The sequence below is a fragment of the Stegodyphus dumicola genome, chromosome 9 (assembly GCF_044657685.1).
Source record: "Stegodyphus dumicola isolate Sdum_Otavi_A_Nest chromosome 9, ASM4465768v1".
NCBI classification, from domain to species: Eukaryota; Metazoa; Arthropoda; class Arachnida; order Araneae; family Eresidae; genus Stegodyphus; species Stegodyphus dumicola.
In genome coordinates this window covers 117,521,347-117,536,473 of record NC_140776.1, presented here as the reverse complement: position 1 = coordinate 117,536,473, position 15,127 = coordinate 117,521,347, and the positions used below count along the sequence as shown (strand labels likewise).

The 15,127-nt window shown below is 30.0% G+C and overlaps 1 protein-coding gene across 5 annotated transcripts in view; it reads right to left on the bottom strand.

The window, feature by feature from the left end:
* Positions 1–470: 470 nt before the first annotated feature.
* Positions 471–15,127, bottom strand: part of LOC118202754 (putative phosphorylase b kinase regulatory subunit alpha) — a 138,645-nt gene continuing 123,988 nt past the window's right edge. For 4 of the 5 annotated variants that reach the window (XM_085823971.1, XM_085823973.1, XM_085823972.1 and 1 more), the window contains 3 exons: positions 14,779–14,832; positions 4,120–4,323; positions 471–1,829 (listed from right to left, as the gene is read on the bottom strand). In XM_085823971.1, coding sequence (XP_085680097.1) covers positions 1,626–1,829; positions 4,120–4,323; positions 14,779–14,832 — 462 coding nt within the window. In that variant the 3' untranslated portion in view covers positions 471–1,625. Of the gene's footprint in view, positions 1,830–4,119; positions 4,324–9,471; positions 9,588–14,778; positions 14,833–15,127 lie in introns of those variants that run through there. The other variant, XR_015043072.1, reaches the window with a different exon arrangement.

Below are 15,127 nucleotides of genomic sequence, written 5' to 3'. Positions count from 1 at the left end.
TGAAAATTATAAGCAGACAATTCCCAATTAAACTAGTGGAAATATAAGGAAAATTTTTAGTGTGAAATTAAATATGGTTAAAATATAAAATTTAACAGATGTAATGGAAAATGAAAAGTAGTTGTGATGCATAAATGTGAAAACTGTATAAAGGATGGAAAAGAAAAATATAAACAATGTATATGTAACTGTATGGCTGCATATTAAACATGGGAAATTTAAAAGAATGCTATGTGTAGTAGAATTACTCTGGCTAGTACCAAAAAACAAATGTCTCAAATTCATTACATAATGCGAAGTGTATAGTTACAGAGACATGTGGTAAAGTAAAAAAAAAAATAATAATAATAATAATTTGAAATTGGAAAAATTGTTATGAAATCATTGTATGTAATCCATCTGAAATATGCCAAACTGATAATAAATGTTTTCAAATTGATAATAAAGCTTTTTAAAGTGAATAGAGCAAATTCATTTGCAATGGGATGATACTTTATTACTGTGGATAGTCAAATACACTTGCTGATGTCATATTCACAAACAATATTTACTTTGCAATGAATAAACAGAACATTAGTAATTTGTTCAAGATGTGAAAAATAATACTGATAGTTTAAACAGTTACATAGACATGGATATATAGTAACTGTTTTTAAAATGTGCTTATATATTTCTATGCTGGATTTAGTATTTTGTTAATTGAATAACGATGTTATCATATACAGAATATTAAAACATGTAGTACATAATTTAGGAACAGTAAAAATTCTCCACAAATAATTTTCCTAGTTTTTAAGTGTTTAAAATCTAATTTTTTCTAATATCAATTTTTCATTTAATTAAAAAATTCATTTGATATTCCAGTTATTAAATTTTCTTTTCATATAAAACAATCCAGTGAGAATAATATTCTTAAAAATTAATGAATAAATTATTTTATTAATTAAGACACAATAACACGCCGAATAAATACTAATTCAGAAGTCAAACAACATTGTCAGAACACGCAAACAACATTGTTTAAACAGAAGTCAAACACGCTGATTTTTGTTGTTTGACTTCTGAATTAGTAAATTATTTTATTCTCGGGAAGACATGCTTCAAATGTCAATTTTTACAGCAGAACCAAACAAGTAAATTCAGATTCATAACAAATGATTTAATAAACCAAGCATAAGGAACATAACAAAATATTTTAAACAATGTTTGAATAACTTCACTATTGTTTTACATTATTTAGATCAATGAAAATAAAATACAACAAAACTGGCACACGGATCGTCATACTGTGAATCTTGGGGCTAGGAGCAGAAGTTCACATAAATTATGGCACAAGTCTAATATTATTGCAATTAATTGACATTAGAACAAATCCATACCATTTTTTATACCAATGACTTTCATTATTTATTTGCTTTCGTTACCTTTTAGCTTGGATAAATGTAAAAGCGGACAATCTGAATTTTCTTACCTTTTTTATCTTGGATAAATATAAAAGCAGAGAGTTTTAACTTTTTACCAAGCAAAATAAGTTAACAATGAATATATGTATACATAAGTTTTCGAAAACAACTTATGTTGAGCATCTGTGGAGTGATTTAAAAAGTTAGAGGAAGGATGAAATCTTAACTTATTGTGCAATCTAATTCTTGCTTGGGCAAGCAATCCATAGTAGCGGCAACAGACCGGATGAGGTAAGTCATCGTTCCGTAGCATCCACTAGGAGCACTGTCATAAAAGTGTTGGCAAATGCCGGCAGCTCCGCCACAAGGATTTTCGTTACCACTTGGTGCAGCACAGCAAATAGTAGCATCACCGCTTACTTTTTTCTAGAATGACAGTTTGATTAAATGCAATATGACATCACGATGAAGCATACATACATAGATTCTCAGTATTCCTTTTCATGCAAAATATAATGAGTGTATTTCATTTTATGCATATCCTAATAAAAAAATGTTCTCGAGACTTTAATTATTTCAAAAACTTGACTAAAGAATGCCTTTTTACAACTGAAATGCAGATTCTTCCTGAAAATGCTTCCTTTGTTTTTCTCTGTACCATTATAATTCTAGTATGGTGATAAAAAACAAAGATACTTTAAAGCTTCTTCGATTTCATTAATTTTTGCAATAATGCCTGAAAAGCACAATTTTACTTATTTTAATGAAAGTCAGGAGTAATTGTGGAAATTCCATAATCAATCCACTCCCTCTTTTTTGTTTTCCTTTAATTAATAAAACTGTTGTATATATTTTACTGCAAGCTATTCCACTAGTGTTCAAAGTTAAAAGAATTTTCACATCTGGTTGATTATCTCCAGGACTAATGCATAAATATTAATGAAATTTGGTCTAGAGACATTGGTTTCATATTAAAAAAAAATATACTTTGTGACATTCATAGTACTCATACATGATCGTGAGTAAGGATCATTGCTGCAAGAACGTCTAAAATAGAGTTTGCAAGATGGAACAAAAAAGAGGCTTATAGACAGCAGTGGCCCCCTTTAACACTTATATAATTCTCAAAACATGGCTTTCTACTGGAAATGAAACAGATTATGGGCTCTTGTAACAATTGGTCCTACTCCTGTAGCAGTTGCTTCTGGAAGGGAAAAGGTATGTAGAAACTGCTCCCCCAGTGTCCAAATTTAGCTTCATGTAGTTATATATGTCCAACCCATGTAGTTAATTAGCCTCACTTTCTAGATATCATCCACTAGATCAGGCTTATGTAATTAAGCTATGTTATATATTTATATACATAAAAGAACAGGAGGCCATTTACAGTCCTAAAACGGTAATCATAAGGCTCTAAGATCTCACCTGTTTGTGTCCAGCTTATTTCACACAAAACAGCCCATTCATGTATGGTGTAGAGGACAGTGATTTTGACTCAGGAATCCAGTCTCTTCACAAATGAATCCTGATTCACCCTAGCCACTTGTTCTCAATATACCTTTATCTGAAGATAATCAGAGATCTGCTACCTGTCCTCCAGTATCTAAGAAAGTGTCCTGTATGGGAGCAACAGTTTAATGGTCTGAACATGCAGTATGTTGAACACACACACATACCTACATGTTTTTAACAAAGGCTCAGTAACTGCTGCAAAGCATTAAGAAACATGCAAAGCATTAAGAGCCCCATATTCATCTTTTCAAGGCTACAGTTGACTTTAGTTCAATTTTATGGATGATAATACTTGTCTATTTATTGCTAATCTACTGTATAATTTTCTGGAAAATTAGGATATTGAGTGGACAGATTGGTCAACAGATTAAATCCAATAAAATATGACAAGGATGCTCTTGGAACGGCAACTGCAACTTGTCTTTCCTCTATCAGGACCTGGAAATAGTACTGTTGTAGAAATGGAACCGATAACCACAAGGAATTGTAGACTGCCTCATTTCCAGTACAAAATTCATGTTAGGGCTATATTATATTACAACTGCTAGAGAGGACCATATACCATATTAATATATTTTTTGTACGAATTTGCAACCTCTCTTTAGACCTTTCTGTGCTAATGAATATTACGCATGATCATGGAAGTGTACCATAAAATTTTTTTATTGCATTGTATGCCTAAATTAAAAATTCTCTTAACATTAAATACCAGTGTATTTTATTTTCACTGTAGATCAAATTACAGGTGTTAATTAAAACAAACAATAATTAATTAAAAAAATAGTTTCATGTCTTCAAAATGTTTTTTTTTTTAACTGTGAAAATAATCCTGCTCAGAATGCATTTTTTTAAATTTGAGATAAACGAATACATTTTGAATAAATATCAAATGGTTTTTCTAATGATTTTTTTTTTTTTTTTTTTTTACACAAAAGAAATATTTTAAAACCAAACCATATCTTTTAAACCTCTTAAAATATATATATATATATATGGAATTTTTTGTTTTTTTTTAATAAAATGTACACGATTCAGAACTTCATGTAAATTTCCTCGTCTCCACACAAACATGAAACACACTTTATTACATTCTCTATTTCATTTACACTTATCACTAGGACAAAATATTATCTGTATTTTGCAAAATAAAAACCATAAGAACTTTTTTTAGTAACATATAACTAATAAGAACAGTTTGTGGTACCTGATCTTCCAAGAAAATACGACTTGCCTTGTGTACCAAGTGTTCCACATTGATGATGCCACCTAATGTTTTCACTGCATCATATTCGACAAGTAATGTGAGCACCATAAGAGCTTCTACCATTAACTGTCTATATTCTGGCTGAGGAATGCTGTTCAGCACAGTCTCTACCTCCAGTGCAAATTTCAGTTCACCAGGAGTCATCTGTTCAAAAGTAGTTCATAAACTTTGGTTATTAAAAACAACCCATCTGAACACACATACACACACTAAATAAATAAATAAAATATAATCTGAAAGTTTTCAGATTTTATAATATGCCCAAAGGGGAGTTTTTTCAACCTTTTGTGCATTACCTTTATTTATTAAATATCATGTTCATTGCACTTAAATCATAAAATTCAGTTCAACAGCAATATCACAAAATAATTTTAAAAGAGCATATCTTTAGAATTTCTGATATACAGTCTCATGCACTGGAGATAATCCCCCCCCCCGTACAGTGTTGCCATTGTTTGCTATGAAATTGTTGAGTTTGTTAATAAAAAATTAATTAAAGTTTTACAAAATATGAAATAGGTAATAAAACAAATTCCAAATTTGGGCTTCCAGATGCCCATATTCATGTGGAGATAGTTGTACATTATGCAAAATTTGATGGCTGTAGGTACTGCTGTTTTATCACAATGTGAGAAACATACTTACATTTATGCAATTCTTCATTATTTAATTTCTTTAAATATAATACGGTATGATAATATTTGGTGGCAACAATTTGATAAGTGATTCAACGCATTTAAGTTTTCAATGCAAAATGCCAAAATTAAATTAATAGCCCTTTTGGGCAAAATTGCCCCTTTGGGCTTAAAAAAAAAAAACATTTTTGTTACAAACTTGATGCAATAAAAAAGAAATCAAGTTACCACAATTTGAAATCTCTGCACATTTTTACCATTTTATAAGAGCAAAATTATTTCATTGGGAAATAAAGGCAGAAGGCAGATCCATTAATATGCAGAGGGTAGCTTATAAAAATTGTACAAAAGAAAGAAATACAATGCACACTTAAATATACTCTGTAAAGTTCACAGGGTTCTTTGAAAAAAGTCACTTAATAGATGAATTAACTTTTTATAGTACGTCAGAACTTTACTGTAGTTTAATTAGAATTTAAGTAAAAGCTGTTTCACAAATTAAAGTTTCTGTAATTGTGAAATTTACGTGTTTATGGTAGTGGGTGTACAAATAAAAGATACCTGAAGATGATAAAGTTATGCCTAGTAAACTGTTACATAGTTTATGCCGGTACAAAGGAAATTATTTTTAAGCATCACTTGAGCATAGGAATTGGCTAGAAACCATAGATCAGTGTTCTCAAACTTAAATTGCACGCAGGCTATATGCGTGATTTGAAAAGAGACGATGGTCTAGAAATTTGTATTTTAGCAAAATTAAAAATTTCTTATCAATAAAATAAAATGATATTTAAACTAAATTTAAAATTTTGCTTTATAAATACTTCTTAAAGTATACATAAACAATAACAATAATGAAGCAAAGGGAATAAATTGAAATTTATATTTATTTTCTATCTGAAATCTTAAGTTTGATACCCTAATATACTTCTGCTAGTTACAGTTTGTAGTTCAAACATACTGATAGCTAAATATTAATATTTCAGATTGGCCTTTATTTTATATAATTTTAATACGTTTAATTATTTAATAAACTTATTTAATTTAGCCTAAAAATAAACAAATTATGAAAACTTATAAAAACTTTTCAGTAACTCTAGAATAAAATAATTTTCGATTTTATACATACATACAAAACCTTTTTGTATAATGTTTGTGTACAGACAGCAGAATCAGTCAGTCACGTTCTTTCCTTATTAATTTTCAATTATGAAGAAAAGCTATTCACACGTAAATGTATTCCCAAATCAAGCAGTAGTTCTTAGCACAATTCATAACTAAGCATACCTATCTTTTTTGCAAGTATGAATGAAAGTTAATTATATTTATATCTTCAAGTCTTTGAATAAAAATAATATTTCCATGTTAATTAATTAGTTGAATATATAGATTTTCTGGTGCATTATTCAAATTTGCTTTTAATGGTAATGGTGGCACATGTGGGCATTCAGGATGTATATATTCCAAAATTCCTTATAGCCAAAATTCCTTTTGAATGGTTCACTGTAGGTGAGGGATGAGAGACTGTTGGACCAATCCCCTGGAATGCTCTTCAAAATTGGGCAAGATCTTAGCAAAGTCAAACCTGTATGATACTTTAGGCTCATGCCAAAGACAGATGCAATCTTAGCATTCCTTATTATGATAAAATTTGTGGGCTTGTTCTGATGAGCTCAGACAAGTGATACTAGTCACAACAACACATTAAGACAATTTAGATTTAAGGGGAAAAAAAGAAGAAAAAAGTATGCTGAAAATCATTAGGGATGGAGAAAGGAATCTGCACAGTTTACATTTCATTAATTCAATACATTTTATTTATTTCTGGGAAACATTTTACTTAACAAAGGCTAAAAATTATTAAAAACAAAGAGATGGTATGAAGAACTGGAAGTCTGATTTTACTGGGAAAGTTGGCAGCTTTGGAATTGTCAGTAGTAACAGCATATTTATAAATATTAGGCTAACATTAATTTATTTATTTATTAACAATATGCACACTTGTGTGACCCCCCACAATTTGTCAAAATGTGATTTTACATGATTGATAAGACGGACAGTAAATAAACATGTAATAAATTGTTGTGTGATAACAAGAAGTAGACAAGAGTAGTTTTAAATGATATCATCAAGGAGCAACACAGGTTAGGTTATTTTAAATATGGCAAAGTTCATTAAAATTATCAGCCTGGGAATAGAGATGTCCCCATGGGGATACTCTAAGGGAAACTGTCTTGCATTTACATTGCACAGAGGGAAAAACTATCCCTGTAGTCCATACATCTATGGTTAAACTCCCAGTATTCACCACTCTTAATCACGCAGGCACTGGTGGGGCTGAACAGCAACTTAATCATACTTCATGCTAAATTAGTAAGCAATGCTATCAATCATTGGCAGAGTGTAAATTACTATTGCACAGTAGAATACATATTAGAGAAATAATGGGTTGTGATTTGATAATGGGTGTGTATTTTCGGAGTTGAAATGTGAATGTACATCATACTGAGGGTTCGTACACATTTCTGCACATGGAAATTAAGCACTTTTAAGGACTTTTAAGGACCATTACTGAAAAAAATTAAGCAGCTATGAGCAAATAGCAAATTAATAAATTCGATTAAAATATTATATGTGCCTCAACTTCACTTTTGTAATACCACCCAAAAAACAAAATAGATCCGTAAGTAGGAAGCATTATTATTAAACATAACTTAATTAACTTAATTATTAATTAGTTTGAGCATAAAATATACTTTATGAAATTTATCAAACAGCATTAAATAATCAAAATCGTAAAAACAACCTTGTATTTAGCGTAGGTATAATGAAACACTCAATCGATTTCGAGGGCAGCTAAAGGTCTCCATCAGGAGAAAGAAATACCTAGAAAGAAGAAAATAAAGGAGAAGGAGTCACAGAAACACGTGGTCCTTATCACGGTTTCTGTGACTCCTTCTCCTTTATTTTCTTCTTTCTAGGTATTTCTTTCTCCTGATGAGGAGGGACCTTTAGCTGCCCTCGAAATCGATTGAGTGTTTCATTATACCTACGCTAAATACAAGGTTATTTTTACGATTTTGATTGTCACATTAGCGTGTTTCTCTTCTAGTCTAGCATTAAATATTTTACACTTACAATAGTTCGGTATATTTGAAAGAAGATAAGTGACATTTTATTTACGTTTTACTAATAGTTAGTTTCATGTTGATTTTTTTTTTTTTTTTTTAATGTCTCATTACTTGCTCAATCTAGAGGTTTAGTAAATAGCAGGTGCATTTTATGTCAAGCATCATAGTTTAAAATGAGAAGTAAAATCATAATCAGAATGATTTATAACAAAAGACTAGCTGTTGTCACCGCTGCTCCTTACCTAGAGAGAAACCTGCTGATCAGAACAAAACTGAGAGGCCTGATGTAGGCACGGTTAGCTAGTTTTGAAAGTTAGTTGGGCTCTGTCTGTTGCGGTTAGTGTCGTAGCTCCGTGTAGAGTTCCAGGGGTTGTAACCAAGTTAACATACTTTAAGGTTCCAATAAGCCACTAAAGCACCAGAGGTGACACTAAGTTGCTTTGTATTATTTTAGGTCTCATTTAGGTCTCATTAGATACTAAGAATAAATTTTACATGATTTTTACATTTTTGTGTTTTACCTTGCACCACGCTAAAGAATAATGAAACTCACTTTATTAGGCGGAGATAATTTTAAGGGTAAGCAGTTAGTTATAAATTAAATTAGGTAGTTAGATAACCTTAGTCATTATGGATTTACATGATTACTATTAAATTTTACTTATTTTTTAACAATATTGTTAAAAGTCCTATTAAAATCACAAGATAATAAAATTTCACACTTTAAAATACATGCAATTTATGTCATTGGTTCTTAAACGATATTAGGATAATTATACATTAAAGATACAAAATATTTATGTTTTGTAGCAACAACACTTAACAAAATATTTATGCATCTTTTTAATTTGAAGCCTTCCCAGACATTTTGGCTTAATTTATATCAATTTTCTTCTTTTTAAACATCTTTCCTAACAATTAAAAATTTGTTTGAATACAAAAACCAATGTTCTGACTAGTTCTGCATGCTTTATCTCCTAACTTGTCAACCTCTCCACGATGTACCTATGAGGGTTTAATTGATCTGGTAGAAGTTAAATAGTCCATAAACTCCCAACAGACGTGAAGCAAGTTATCGCTATGTCTCAAAGTAACTACGAAGTCAGACAAAGGTTTAAATAAGCCTCTTATTTAAAAAGAACTTAAAGGCATGTTCTTATGCTAATCAATTCAATTGCAGTTTGTGGTGATGTAATTAAAGAAGAACAATCAAATTCAAACAAAAAACGTGAACTAGTGGTCAAAGGCTATATAATTTAATTTTAATTTAAGCTGGCTCAGTAACTCTATTGTCATGACAAATTCAAATGTCAGCAGTGATAATGCAAAGACAATTACAAATTATCAGAGCTGGCAGGAACTAATGCAGCGAGCAAGCGGAGATTAAAAACACATTTCTGTCTTACACAATAAAAACCTCAGTTTAAAAACTGTCTAAGTGATTTGCATTCTGGGAAGGAAACAAAAACGGGAAATTATAGTAAAGGCTGAAATTATAAACAACTGGGTAATTTACATAATAATACCTGTATATATATATTTGAAGAATAATTTTCTTTCTCTGTATGTACTCGGTTTCTTTCTTCAAAACGCTTCCTTTTCATTTTAGAATTTTTGGATTTAATTAAAGATTTCTGTTATTCTAAAAAAAACTAAATGCATTTAGAATGTATAGAAAAAGCTGCTAATTTTATTTCTTTAGTAATATGAACATTCAGGAGAAATATGAAATATGTATGGTAAGGGCTGGTTACAGAGCTGGTGTGGCAGAATTTTCAGAATTTAGTGACACATTGAGCAACAAAATGTAGAAATGGCAAAACTTTTAGAATTTAGAAAGGCACTAGTCAGCCAAATTTAGGATCTACAGAGGTAAGTTTAATATTCCACGTGATTGCACCAGCTGGGAAAATGCCTAGCGTCAGACCTGCATATGATGCATTAAGAAATATTAGATGATTCTTTTAAATTGCCAGTTTTCAATTTCTTTATTAATAAAAAAAATTCTTTTCTATAATACCTGTCCATGTAATAAGATTAGAAGCATTTTTAATATTTTCCATACTTGTGTCTAGCAAAAAGTAGAGAAAATAAAGGGAAGATAAGCATGTTAAGAAAAGGATTCCAGTATCAGAAGTAAAACATTCAAATATTATGTTTTCATTATTCTTCCAGATATTCTCCAAAAAGTAAGAAATTCATTGCAAACTTTCTGTTAAATACATCCATTATGTGTTAAAACCATAGAGACATTTTTCCTTTTGTCACATTTTTCTAAAATCTTCTGAAATGGTGGGTCTATAAATTTTGCCTTCAAATTCTTCTAAATTTAGTTGCAATGTCTAATGTCCTGAAGAAAAATTACGCCTACCAATTTTGTAACAGCAAACAGGCAGAAATATTTAAAAAAAAAAAAATCAGGTGGAAAAAGTGTGAAATTAATTTTATAGAAAAAACTGATGCATATTCTGAGATTCTGAACACACTGAGACAATTACATGAGAAAAATCTTATCATGAAAAAATTAAAAAGAAGATATTTTTAATTAATATGTTATTTTTTAAATATAATTTCAATATATTACCATTATTTTAATGATATTTATCAATGTTAGAATGTTTAAAAAAACCGTCGAAAAATTACCAGATCATGGAATTTAAAATTTTCTATAGAACCTGATCTTAAAATCGCCAAAATGTTGATAAGTTGCCAAATTTAAAGCCACTCAATAAAAGAATTCACATCCCCAAAAGCGAAAAGTTGTTTAAGAGCTCTTCATTAGAAAAAGTGAAATAATTTTGAAATACCTGTTTCGCTTCTTGCTCAGAAACTTGAGTATCCCACCACTTATATTAGAAATAGGAACAAATCATAACCCATTCAAATAACCCTATTTATCAGTGAATCGCCAAAAATATACCTCCAAACTGCTAATTCACACTCAAAATGGCAGTCGTAAAAACAGACAGAAATGTCACGATTAAAATTAAGGACCTTCTGCCGATTTTGGCCAAGGACCAAAAATCGATTCCAAAAAACTTAAGGACTTTTAAGGACTCTTAGGCTGTATTCAGACGGGGGCATAAAGGGTATGAGTGGTTAAACCCGAGCTCCATTGAAAAGGCAACCAGTCTGAGGTATGTCACATAATCTGGTTTAAGGCTCGTGGCACAAGGTTCCAAGTTTTCAACTTGATGCCGAGTTTGGGATAAGCCTCGACCAATCAGAGCGAAGCTAAAACAAAACGGCTTTCTTTAGACGATTTCGCTGCTCTATCGAAGGCGACATTTTTTTTAATATGGAGCGCATCATATGCGAATTAGTCGTAATCATTTCCGAACGAAATAATGAGTTGATCTCGCAAGAAACCTACGATGATGACATGCATTTTTTAATGAGTTTTCACATTAAATTGAAAAATATGGATGAAACTTGTAAAGTGAAAGTTAAACTCAGGATTATGCATGCAGTGTATGATCCTGTAGATGATTGATCCCATCCAATATTTTTCATTTTATTATGAAAATTCTTTAAAAAATGCATGCTTGCAAAAATTTTATTTTTTTCTGTGTAAATTATTATTATTACTTTTTTCTGTTTATTGTTTTTGTATAAATTATTACTATCATTTTCTTTCCGTTTAATTATTTTTGTATTTAAGAATAAATTTATTGAAAAAGCTGGAAATATTGTATTGCTATTTGCTTCAAATGCTGATTTTCTGACCAAACAAACTTCATTAATTAGTTTTACTAAAACATCAAATCAATATCAAAAATCTGAATTTTTTTTTTTTTTTTTTTTTTTTTTTTTTTAAACAATAAAAATATTACTTTAAAAAAAAAAGAAAAAATTATTTTCACTTATTTAAGTATAGTCACAATAGTCAATTCAATGGTGTAAGCTTTGTGTAAGTAATAAAATATTAATCTTTTGAGAAAATGCTCTTATGAATTCCAAGAAGGAAAAAATGTAGTAAATTATCCTTAAAACAACAGTCAACAGTCTAGACAGATTTGTCTCCTGTTGATGTTCTGTTCTGTTTTTTAATTATGTTCTCCATGAAAGGAATTTTATTTTAATGAAAATGAATAGCACACATATTTCATAACATGGACTATAATTTAATGAATAGTATTTGTTATTATTATCCACTCTTTATTAAAATCATTTTAATGCAATTCTGATCATTAAATTCATGCTATTTCTCTGGTAGACATTCCTGGATAAGGTATGAAAGTTTATAATTTGATTGTATTTGAAGACTCGGGTACCTAAATTTTGTCAATGTGAAATTACTTTTGAGATATTGGTCGTAAATAGAAATGACAGCATATGTTGAAATTAAACTCTTTTTGGTGCTTTAATATGCATGTCTGCCAGTGAGTGAAAAAATGTCATAATTTATCAGCACATGAAAAATCTTTAAAAGTAATTACTTATGACAACAGACGTGGATGAAACTTACATCTATGACATCTCACAGCAGAGCAGAGTTTAATTTGAATTACTGATATGATGTAAACATACCAGTTTTCAGAATTATCCAGAAAAATTCCTGAAAGTTAGTGTTTACTATGTACTGTAGTTTCTCGGGTGTAACCCCCCTTTTTTTTTCAGAAAAATCATATGAAATTCAGGGGTGCGGCTTATACATGCAAATTATTAGAAATAGATGTGTACAAACAGTTGGCAACACAGTAAAATGCATTTAATGATTGAGCATAAAATACATTGTTGGGTGAACGTTTCATAGTAATGTACTAGTTCTGGTTGCTTGGTCATGGTGACCAGTTGTTGGATACTAGTACTAGTGATAATTGATACTGGTAGTGCAGCCAACTACTGTAGTGATCGACAGTGACAGTGAATAAGGAGTGCTAAACACAGAAACATGTTTCTTTGATTTAAAATGTTAAAAAATTTAATGTATGGTAAGTACTGTTTTCCGCTTAACTGCTTTAACACCTGCAAAATAGAAAAATATTATATACAGGCTATCTCTCACTTATCTTCAAGATTTTTTTTAATTAGGCATATTTAGAATATCATATTTCTCATCAGAGAAATTATATATAAAAATTCAAGAAGGTTTTATATATATAAATATGCATGTGCATGTTTATAGTATAGAGAGTACTACAGCACAATGGAGAAATATTCCATGTTGCTTTCCACAGAAATATGTGCCAACCAAGTACAGGTCTTTTCGAAAAAATATCTCTAGAACATTTCGTCTTTTTCTTATTTTACCTTCTTCCATTGCCTCTTGGCTTATAAGAAGGGCAGATAAAAGAGCATTCTGTTGAGCCAGTAAAACTTTGTGGTGAGCTGAAAAAGCCACGACACAAAATAACGAAAATAAGCAGAGTGAGCGTGGGAAATCAATCGAGCTAGGAAACAGCGTGCGAAAGGTGTAGACACATCCATGCATGCGCAAATTTAGCTTCTCTCATTGGCCACAGCTTAGACCTCCATCTCGCAGGTGTGAACGGAACTCCCGTATTTTATGCCCTTATGACTATGCCTCTATGCTCTTTATGCCGCCATCTGAACGTAGCTTTAAGGACCATATGAACCCTGATACTGTGGTATAATGATGTAACTGAGCTGTAATTTGCCACAGATCAGTCTACTAAGCCACAGTATACAATATGATTACTTCCTCGTCAGTGCGAATTTAGTCCTGAATGATTTTCATTTATTGAATTCCTTCAGAGTTACACATTTCATAGACAATGCAGATACTTTAAAAAGGAGTGTCGATATATGGTTGCAGCAGGAACCCAAAACATTGGATGCAGGACTTCACGCATTGATGGGACAAGAGTTTCAATATAGAAATTATGTGGGAAAATAACACTGGTTTTGACATTGTATGTGATGCAGTTTTATTTTTATAGCCATTTGTAACTTATTTAATTATTATCTTGCATAGAAACAACATATAAATTATCTTGAAGATGTCCTCTATTTAGATTTTCATCATTTCCGCTATAGAAAATGCTATTAGAGGTATGAAGTTGAAAAAAAAATATATATATATATATATCAAAAAGTTAGAAGAATGGCATTGTAATATTTTATTATTTAACAAATAATTATGTTTATTATCCTTGATATTCGAGTGGCAATGCCATATTTTTATCGTGTAACTGTTGCTGAGCAAAATCAGAAATGTTTAAAATTGTTATTCTGAAAGTTTTACCAGCTAGTAGATGATTGACAATTTATCAAGAAAGCAATAGTAAAAGTAAGCTAGAGTGTGATGCTATAATGGATAAAATTGTATTTTAAATTATCTAATATCTCTGTGAACTGAGAATAAAATTGATGTTTTACTAAAAAGCTCATCTATTATTTCATTAAAAACTGCAAAATACGTTACAGTATTACGTATTCTAGCTATACCATAGAATGAACTATTAAATAAACAAGTAATATCTGCCAGGAATGTTCTTAAAGAAATCTTTTAATAAAATTCAATCGCATTCAAATAAATCAAGAATATATAAATATATATATACAAAAAATAGGTGCTTATATGAACATGTTTTTATTGGATTAAGATTAAAATATCATAAAAGGATGTATAATCATTTATTTAACTGGAAATAATACATTAATAACTTAATTTCACTATGAATAGACATAAATAGTCAAATATTAAAGGAACAATATAATTTGACTAGAGAAGATAACAGTTCTTATCACGATTGTTTTAAATACATATATATAAAAAATTTCTGAAAAAAATTCTAATTATACATAATTATTGGAATTTTTTATGTTTGTCATGCAATATCAGAAATTAGAAAATTTCACAAAATTACCTCTCTTGTTAGCTGTTGATTGAGTAATTTGCCTTCTACTGACAATCCTTGGCACTTCAAGGGGGTAAAATACATATAATATACTTTAGATACATGTAGGACAAATACATATTTTTTAAAAACCAAATATTTAACAAACTATTATTATATTATATTTAACCCTTTTTAAAAATACTGCTACAGATTTGGTATTTAAATAACTTATGTTAGTTGAATTGTAAATTAAATGGTTTTATTTCCCGCGCAGTGCAGCAAGTGACGAATATTAAAAGAAAGCTAAGCCGGAAAATTGAAAATACAAGAGTGCGTGCATGTAACATTTAATAAATATCTTTTTTTGATTTCGAGA